Below are 9,960 nucleotides of genomic sequence, written 5' to 3'. Positions count from 1 at the left end.
CTATTTGGGTTCATCCTATAGCTGGCTCAGGTCTTCTAAAAAGAAAATAACAGAAGTCTAAACCAGTGTTTAGAACAGCTTCTCTACATCCCATAGCGTCGTTTTGAACCATCCTTATTGCTCTTAGATCTAAGCTTGAATAGAGATGTATTTTGGAGGCTGTTGTTTGAATGGTGATGATGAGTTGGGAAGCATGAGAGGGGCAGGACTAACCTCACCTGTCTTGTTTTCAACCTCTGTCTCAGTTTATTCACAGCTAGGATGAACCTGCTCAGTTATAGGCTCAATTCTAAGCCACTAAGGAAACATGGGTGGCTCTTGTGTCCCAGAGTGACTCTTAATGGCCATCCTGACCCTGTCTTCATCCATCACTGAAAAATGAAAAGCAACCACATTGCTAGCAAGGAGCTTGAGAACATCTCTCAAAGAATTGCTGACTCTCCATTTAAAGCACAGTGAACAGGTGTGACCTGTTTGGAAACAAGCCCACGGCGTTCACCTGTATTACCTCCAGGAGACAACAAGTCTCCTTTGATGGGGGACCTCAGTGCCAGCGTATGTCGGGTGGAACCTTGCCCAGGGAGTAACCCCCCAACTTAGCTTCTGGTAAAACCATCATAAGCAGGTTTCCAAGGTTGGCTTTAATGACAGGCTTTCAGAAGGAAGCTTCTTTCTCAGGCAAGTCTGCTCTCTAAACTCATGGGGCCCAGGGACCACAAGGCTCCGTGTGGAAAGCTTGTACCTGTGCATTTTTGCAGTGAAGGAGACATTAGCAATAGCCGGCGGCAATGTCCGTGCCTGCTTTCCTAAGGGCATCTGACCTTCTGCTCCCCCGACATCACAGTGGCCCTGATTTTTCACAAAAGCACAGACATGCCCCTTGTTCTTTGACTTTTTGTGATGTTGAGTTTAGCAGGCAAGTTCTGGCTCCCTGCTTCTTCGGGGTGGCAGGACACCTCATCAGTTCACAGATCCTTGGACAGAGCGTGCGCATTAAGAGGGGGTACGCTTGCACGCCCTTGAGAAGGCTGTATCCACCCACCCACTCAGATCCCTGATCAGTGGATTTTCCATGCTTCCTGTCTTTTCAGGAAGGACCATCCCACAACTCTGAGAGCCCAGGTGCTTCGGGCTGGGGCTCTGCCCTGGGTAGGGCATGGCCTCTGGACAAGGAGTCCATGCGTGGAGCTGCAGCTGGTTCCCTTCTCTGTGCTTCTGTGTCTGTGTGAGCCTGTTTCCCCTTTTCTGGAGAAACCTTTAGGCAGATCCAATTCCCAAGATTCACCCAAAGGGGCAAAAGTGCTGTGTGGACAGGGGGTTCGAGTCTTGAAACTAGCCCAGGGTCGCTGAGTACAAGCTTCTAAAGGTGACTTCAGACTGGAAATACCCCCAACTTTCCTTCCATAGGACAATCTGCCTGGGGACAAGAACGGGGATAAATCCACCCTCACCCCAGGTGGCCGACGCTGCGGGGTTGGCCTATATTCGGGCTGGGAGGTGAAAGGGGGTGAGGCTTCCCAGTTTCCCCACCCTGAGCTGTTCTGGGAGCAGAGGTTTTGTGACGGATCCCCGGCCAGCCGGCCGGGGCGGCTGGCCTGGAGCCGGGCCGCGGGAGGGCAGGCCGGGCCAGGCGGGCCGGGGAGGAGCGGGCCGCTGCGCTGACGGCCGCGGCCAAGAGGGGGCGACCGCGCCCACTTCCTCCTGCGCGGGGCCTGGGGACCCAGCGGCGAGCGGCGCCTCCCGAGCGCGCGGGGCTGTGGCCAGACGGCTGGGGCCGGGCGTGCGGCGGCCGCCACCCGCGACGCTCCGGAGGCCTCCGCTCGCTTCGCGCTCCGGCCGCCCGCATGGACGCGTCGCAGAGGCGGAGCCGCCCCGAGGAGCCGGCCGAGCTCCCGCTGCCAGCCCGGGACTCGGAGGAGGAGGCGGAGGAGGGGATGGAGCCGGGGCTGGAGGAGGAGGAAGAGGTGGACCCCCGGATCCAGGTAGGGCGCACTGGGGGCGCTCCGATCCCCGCAGCTACAGTCCCGAGTGCCTGCGGCCCGGGCCGGTGGGGAGGTGTCCACATCAGTCCGAGGGCGATAAGAGAGGTTCTGAATACCAGGTTTCACCCTCACCCGGGTCACGGGGAGGCTGCAGTGCCCGCGTGGACGCGGCCTGACTCGATCGCAGGGATTCCCCCCGCAGGACCCGGGGTTCGCCAAGCGTGCCAGGCGCTGCGGGCGGATGTGCAACAAAGAGAGAAGGGGGCGGGGGCGCCGCGCCGGTATCGGGGCCCTGCCGCTGGCTTTGCGCAGCCTCCTGGCTCCGGGAGCCGGGCCGACCGCGTGGGCGCGGGTTCCCCGGGCGGTGGGCGTCGCCCCTGCAGCTGGGCGGCCACCCAAGCCTGGGGGCGCGAGCCCTCACCTGGCGGAGGTGCCCGGCCTGAGCCAGCTCCCTCCTCCTTTGATTCATTGTTAGCAAACTGAAGGCTTTATTGTCACCACGGCTCAGCCCTCCGCTTGGCCTCCCGTGGTTTAAAACCCAGCTTTTCCCCGTTCTGTGGTCGGGGGTGAACAGAGATCAGGGACGGCCAGTGCGCAAAGCTGACGCGGGGGGAAGGCGAGGGGGCTGGCCTGGCCTCCCTTGCCTTCCTTTTTCCGGGAGATGATTAAAAAACAATTTCCAAGCCGAGATCTCGTAGTGACAGCTTAACCCCTTCACCCTCCAAGCAAAAAGGCACAGCACACGCCTTTCCAAGGCTCTTTTTTCTACCCTTGCCATAAATAATTTTTTAAAAAATTACTGCTTTTAAGCATGCGCTGAGATTTCTGGAGATCTAATCGGTTTTTCAGCGCACAGATCAATTAAAAGATCATTTAATTCAGCTGTTGCGTTTAAAGGACTTGTTTTTGATAGAACAGCAAGAGAAATACCAGGTGGGAAAAATCTGCATTAAGAATTCTACTAAATAAAATCAGTGTGAACGGACTGACTTGTTTTCTTAGTAGGGGAATTCTATTAACCAGATCCTTTGTTTGCAGAGTAAAATGAGTTAACTTCATGCTGGGTAATTTTTACAAAATGTCAGTTTGTAAACGTTTGTTTAAAGGGTCAGGATTAAAGCTGGTTTTAGTTGTTGTTTTGTAAACAGCTAGGTAGTTCAGATAATTGGCAGTTTGAAAAGATTTTCATCTCTATAGAAAAATACTCAACCACAGATGAGTTAATGCCAGAATTCTGCCCTTGATTTAAATCATTTCACTGGGTTTATACTTTTGGCTTGGCTTTGTTTTCTTTTATTGTCTTTTCTGCAAAGTTCTTGTTTTAAAGCAGGTGTTTTGGTTTTGATTTGGGCCCCTACACCTTTAGTAACAGGTGGCTTTACCTGAAGGCATATACCTGGAATAAATGACCTTCTAAGAAAAGACAAATTCCTAGGACTTTAAGTCATTTTTGAAAGGGACACTGTGAAGAAAAAGGTTTCAGAAATGCTGACATTGATTTCCTCTTCCAGTCAAGGCTCTACTGTTTTCTTGAGAATTAATACTGACTCGTCCCTCTTCCTACAAATTGTGCTGGAGTAATTTTGCAGGTCACGGGCTGAGTCATGCTGGAAACAAAAGACAAACCCCTGAAGTCTTTTTTTCTCTCATTTTCCTTCATTAGGGGGAACTGGAGAAGTTAAATCAATCCACAGATGATATCAACAGACGGGAGACTGAACTCGAGGTAGGAAAGCGGGGTCCCTGTTCTTGGCGGAGTGATGCCTGGCTGGTTCATTTTGTTTTGGTAGCTAGAGGGTGATTGCTGGCGTTCCCTCCTCCAAGTTGAGCAACAGACAGCCTGCTGCCTGACACAGCCCGCTGGTGGGTGGGACACATGTGGATCCAATTTCCCAAGGTTTTCATCATGGAGCCTCCGTGGGGCCACAACCAAGGGGTTTACACACCCTGAAGCCCTGAAGTTAAGGTGTCTGTGGAAAAGTTAAAAGGGCTGAGGGGAAGATAAGCACTGTGGACGGTCAGGAAGGAATGAGCTCACAAAAATCTCTTAAATATGTTAACGTTTGTACTTGGACATACTGTGTGTTTCCTTGGGAAGACTTATACCTTCTTTGACTTTCCAGCCCTAATGATTCCCCCCGCCTTCTACTTCTCTGCTTGTTTCTTTATTATCTGCTTCTGTGTAAAATATAGTTATTTTTAGAATTTATTTTAAAAAATTATTTATTTATTTGGGGGGTAATTCAATTATTTACTTATTTATTTATTTCAGTGGAGGTGGTACTTGGGATTGAACCCGGGACCTCGTGCATGCTAAGATACACCACTGAGATATACCCTCCCTGCCCACAATGTAATTACCTTAATGGCAATGAAAAGCTGTTTAGGCTGGGAAGGGCTTTCTGCTGGGAAAAATCTTGGGAAACTTGGGAGAACTTGATGTCACTTTCATGAGCATCTTCCAACCTGAGTTGGAACAGATTCGAATACTCTGTTAGTCTGGGTCCCTCAGCAGCAGGGGTTGGTTTTACCATCCATCATCCCCTGCTTTTGTCTGAGAGCCCGTGGGTGGCTGTCAGGGAGCTGTGGGAGGACCTGTTTCTGGGGCAGGAGGAAAGGCAGGGAGGGTGGGGTGGACAGGGCAGGGAAGCGCTGGTCCCTGAGAATGAGGGGGTGGGGGATAGGAATGTAATCTACCAGCAACACACTGGCAGCCTTGACTTCTGACTGCGGGTGGAGGCCATCTGGATGTGGCCCTGGAGGGTACAAACTTGTTTTCTGAGCTGTGTGTGAAGGGATCTCGCTAACCACTCGATTCTGATGATCGGCATCTGTGAACACTGGCTGCTCTGCTCCCCCAAGTGAAGTAAGGTCTGCATGTTTAAATTTTTTCTACTTAGGATGATTCAGTTCTCTTTGTCAGGCAGTTGAATCTCTCAGGATCTCAGATTTGTAGTAAGTTCTACAGCAACACCCTCACCGTTTCTGTTGGCATTTGGCGTTTACAAAGTGTTTTTTTACCAGCTTTATTTCCTTCTGTCCTGTCCAACAGCCCAGAGCTGTGCTGTCCAGAATGGCAGCCTCTAGTCACACGTGGCTATTTGAGTTTATTTTTTATTTTAACTTTATTTTATTATTATTTCTTAAATTGAACTACAGTCAGTTACAGTGTGTCAGTTTCGGGTGTCCAGCACAATGTCCCAGTCATGCATATATCCATTTTCATATTCTTTTTCATTAATATATTTAGATTTAAATTAATTACAATGAAATAAGATTGAAAATTCAGTTCCTGTGTTACGGTAGCCCAGTTTCAAGGCCTCGGTAGCCACTGTATCGGACAGATCAGAGGACACTTCCATCATGGTAGAAAGTTTGGACAGCGTGGGCCTGCCGGGTAGGGAGGCGGGGCCACCTCTTCTCCAGGGCCAGGACGCAGAAGCTCAGCATCCTTACAGTCAGTGTCACCGCAGAGCCCGGTCATTTTCCCAATCCCTTCCAGCTCCGGATTCTGCCCTCCCAATACAGACAGACAAGTTAGAAATAGTCCTTTTTTTTAAATTCAAAGTACTGATTTCTTCATTCAACAGAGATCTGCGGGGTTCCTCACTGCTGGCCACTGTTCTGGTAACCCATCTTCCGAGGGTCCCATGGTTTCCTCTCTTAACTCAGTGCAGCCCTGATTTCCGAATCCCCTTTCTGAACACACTTAGGTATCAGTGTGTCACCGGAAGCCATGGGACAGGTGTTTCCTGCCTGGCTCCGCAGAGCACTTGGCAGCAGCCAAGAGCCGGGAATCACTGCTGGCCTGTGACGCTGGGTGACCTTTCCATGGTATTATTACAACCAAGGTGGACTCATCCAAGTGTAATGCAGGCTCTGGAGGTCACTAAAACTTCCTGAGCAGCTATGTTAAAGAGTAACAAAGAGCTCCTTCTTGGTGTGTGTCTTATTGTGTGAGGTTGCTGTGATTGAGATGGTTAAATACATGCTAATTTAAAAATGCAAATGTTTTGCATTTGATTTCTACCAAGGGTTGAAATGTTGAGAGATGATTTAAAACATAACAATTGTTTTCCATTGTTTAAAAAAAGTAACAAACAGCTGAAATTAATTTTTTTCTCCTCTTTTTTGTTTTTTTGGGGGGATCATTAGGTTTATTCAATTTTATTTATTCAAACCTTTTTTTTGAAGTATAGTTGATTTACACTGTTAGTTTCAGGTGTACAACAGAGTGATTCAGTTATACATATACATACATACACATATATGTTTTCAGATGCTTTTCCATTATATGTTATTACAAGAACTTATTTATTTTTAATGAAGGTACTGGGGATTGAATTCAGGACCTTGTATGTGCTAAGCATGTGCTCTACCACTGAGCTACACCTTCCCCCCACTTAAAATTAATTGTAACCTAGTTCCTTTAACCCAGAATGTCCAAGGTAGTATAATTTCAATAAGGAACCATACAAAACATTAATGAGATGTCTTTCCTGTATTTTTGTACCCTGGCTTCAAAATCTTGGGTGTATTTTCCACTTAGAGTACATCTGTCGTGGACTGGCCACTTTTGGAGCTCTCAGGTGCTGCAGTGGGCAGCCCAGGGCTACAGAGGGCTGGGTGGTTTTCAGCCTTAAGCCAGGCTCTCTGGACACTTCCTCTTTGGTGGGGCTGCATCCCTTTGGGTGAGCCCTGGGCACCGACCCTGTGTCGGATATGGGTGTGAACCTCAGGGAGTTGGCGTTTCAGTTGGGAGTGGGGAGTGGAGAGGTGGCTAAGAATTACTGATGATCACAACTCCAGTAGGAGAATGACATGACAGAGGAGTTTTGGGAAGATGCCCTCGCAGAAGCCTGCCTGGCCAGGGAGCTGGTTTGTGGCGCTGCAGATGGAGAGAGCTGCAGGGGTGCTGGGGGCGCATGCCAAAGGATGCGGGGCAGAGAGCCACTGCCTGAGTCCACGGCCTGGCCTCCTCCTGTGGTCCTTGTCTCTGGAGTGCTGGGAAACTTGAACTAGTGACGACAGAACCCCGGCTCCCCGGGGCGACGTTGTGTCCTGATCTCGGGATCTTAACCCTCATTTAGGCTCCCGAGAGCTTTGGGTCCAACATCTTCATCCACTGTTCAGCATGCAGCGTTGTTTTCTGTGTGCTTCTCTGTAAAGACGCTGTATTTCATGTATATTACTGGTTCATTCATGTTGATCTCACTGCCATGAACTCACCATGACTCGACCTAAACAAGGCTCACTGGACACGCTCTCTCCGTTGGCTCATCACAGCTTTCTTGGGCTCAGGACCCTAAATAGCACTTTGGCACTAGGCTTTTGTGGAGAGGGGTGGTGTTATAAACTGCAAAATCACCAACACAAAGCACAAAAATACAGAAACCATGGCACCAAATGGACCAATTAAACGGCGCTGTTTATAGCATGGGAGCGGACACAGGGCACAGAGTGTCTCTGTCCTCCTCCCTAGGACCGGGCATGGGGGCAGCTGACATTTCTTACTGCTCTGCCCAGGTTCACGAATGACTGCAGAGCAGTGCAGTATGGATTTTGGAGTAAGTTTGAGTGATTAGGCAGATTCACAAATTTGGAATCCACAAGTGAGGAGGATTGACTGGATATAATTTCGGAGCCTCCAGAGGAGGGTCTTTTTCTGTCTGTGTTTCCTTTCCCTTTGCTTTTTTTTTTTAACTTTTTTTTTTATTGAGTTATAGTCATTTTACAATGTTGTGTCAAATCCCTTTGCTTTTTTGATTGTGGTCTGGCACCACTACCCCTCGCCAACTTCGACTGATTGATTAGGGAATTAGTGACCCAGTGTTCATAACAGCACTATTTACAATAGCCAAAACATGGAAACAACCTAAATGTCCAGCGAGAGATGGCTGGATAAAGAAGTTGTGGTATATTTATAGAATGGAATACTACTCAGCCATAAAAAGGATAAAATAATGCCATTTGCAGCAACATAGATAGACTCAGAGGGCATTATGCTAAGTGAATTAGGTCAGATAGAAAGACAAATGCTATATATCACTTACATGTGAATCTAAAAAATACAGCAAACTAGTGAATGTAACAAAAAAGGAGACTCACAGAGAGAACAAACTAGTGCTTACCAGTGGGGAGAGGAAGGAGGTATTAGGGGGTGTGGGAATTGGGGGGATAAGCTATCGAGTGTAAGAAGGCTCAAGGATGTACTGTGCAACACGGGGAATACAGCCAGTATTTTGTAATAACTGTAAATGGAAAGTAACTTTCAAAATTGTATATAAATTTTCAAAAAGTGAATGGGTGATGATTTGTGGCACAGTTGTCTCTGGGCAGCTGTAGCTGAGGGGTAGGCTGGGATTCACTTTTGGGTTCCATTCAGTGTCTCGGCTGCTTAAATGGGAGATGACCAAAGGTGTCTGATGCCGGCCGCCTGCCCTGTTGCTTGGTGGGCATCTGCCCCTCCCGCAACCTTGGTTTGCCTCTGACCTCTTCTGAACGGTGGGCTGTCCTCTTGGCACTCTGGTCTATATTGAGAGACCTGACCTTTTTCAGCTGTAGAAGGGAGTAACCTTTTAACCAGAGAGGCTCTTGGATGTAAGCCTGATGTTTCAAGCTAAGAAAATTCTTGTGTTTTCCCACGGACACATTGGGTAATCAGCTTTAACTATTAACTCATTGAGTTTTTCTTAAGCATATCTAGAGGGAGTGGGCCTCGGGGCCATGTGGGGGAAGGAGTAGCCCGTGTTCCGGTGGGAGCCAAGCCACCTGGCTGGGGACCAGCGAGGGGGCCGCGGTTCCAGGGGTGGTGTGAATGATGGGTAGAGAAACCGGTAATTTGGTGTGTGGCAGCCCTGCCGGGTGAGGGAGTCCAAGCAGGGGTGCTGACCTACTTTTACAGGGCATACCCGACGGAGCCATCTCTCCTCACATGTTTGTTAGAACAAGAGGCAGCACAGAGAGTTTCTAAATCGTCGTAATCACGATTTGTCATTATCCACGCCGGTTATTTATTTTTTAATTTGATGATGTGTAGTGTTTTATCGTTTTATCCTCCCTTCCTCTGGAGACGGGCTATTCTAGGGGCAAGAGGGAGGACTCGGCCAGGCCGAGTTACCCATAGACAGCTTTTCTGATTCTGAGGCATCAGAAGCTGGCTTTTCCAGCCCGCCCTTCCCCAGGGAGGCAAAGGCAACTCATTGTAAACGGTTGTCCTCTGTCCTTCACCGCCAGGGTGGGGGCGGTTGGAGACAGCATTTGATTCTGGACATCTGTGTTCCTCCAGCTTGCTGAAGGCCTGCCCCCAGAATCTGCCTTTTCCTCTGCCAGAAACTAGCAAATGTTTTCTCTTTAAAAAAAAAAAAAAGAAGAAGAAGACTGTTTGGAGCTGGGAAACTTGGGGTGGGGGTGAATTTGGAAGCAGCCCGGCCCCTCGTGATGAATTATTAGCACAAGTCAGGGGAAGTGGGAAGTTCTTTTCTGAAAGGACAGTGTTGTCACATCTTAGCACAGTCTCCTTTAAGGTGTGTGTGTGTGAGAGAGAGAGAGAGAAAGAGAGAGAGAGATGGCAGCCTGTCCCTCTTTGTATCCAGGTGAGATCTGATTCGAGTCAACAGTGGCCTGGAGGCGTTCATGTACTGAGCCGGAGGCCCTCCTGTGGGCTGTGCGGCTCCTGGGTTCAAGCCTGCGGCCACAGAGTCTCACAGTGGGGGCCTGGGCCGGGTCTCGTGGGGAGCCAGGGGAGGCTTTGCTGCACTAAGGGGCACTGGCGTCAAGGCGGGGGGACCCCAAGTTGTTTGCGAGTGGCCTGTGCGCAGTGCAGTGCCTGTAGCCAGTGCAGTGCTGGGTGGGGAGCATTGTTGACAAGACCCTTTGGTCCTTGGCTGGTTGTAAAGATGAACACACTTGAGGTCTTTTCTGGACCTCTGGGTGGCCCAGCTGCTGCTGCTGTCCCCACGGCTCCGACCTGAGGCTA

General features: G+C 49.5%; 1 protein-coding gene across 1 annotated transcript in view; it reads left to right on the top strand.

The window, feature by feature from the left end:
* The first annotated feature begins 1,709 nt into the window (after positions 1-1,709).
* Positions 1,710-9,960, top strand: part of SH3BP5 (SH3 domain binding protein 5) — a 65,530-nt gene continuing 57,279 nt past the window's right edge. Inside the window, exons 1-2 of the mRNA XM_010988995.3 lie at positions 1,710-1,982; positions 3,646-3,708. Of these exons, the coding sequence (XP_010987297.2) occupies positions 1,845-1,982; positions 3,646-3,708 (201 nt within the window). The 5' untranslated portion in view covers positions 1,710-1,844. The remainder of the gene's footprint in view (positions 1,983-3,645; positions 3,709-9,960) is intronic.

Source organism: Camelus dromedarius, chromosome 2, assembly GCF_036321535.1.
Source record: "Camelus dromedarius isolate mCamDro1 chromosome 2, mCamDro1.pat, whole genome shotgun sequence".
Classification (NCBI taxonomy): domain Eukaryota; kingdom Metazoa; phylum Chordata; class Mammalia; order Artiodactyla; family Camelidae; genus Camelus; species Camelus dromedarius.
Note: the sequence above shows the minus strand (reverse complement) of the source record. Positions and strands in the feature narration are given on the sequence as shown.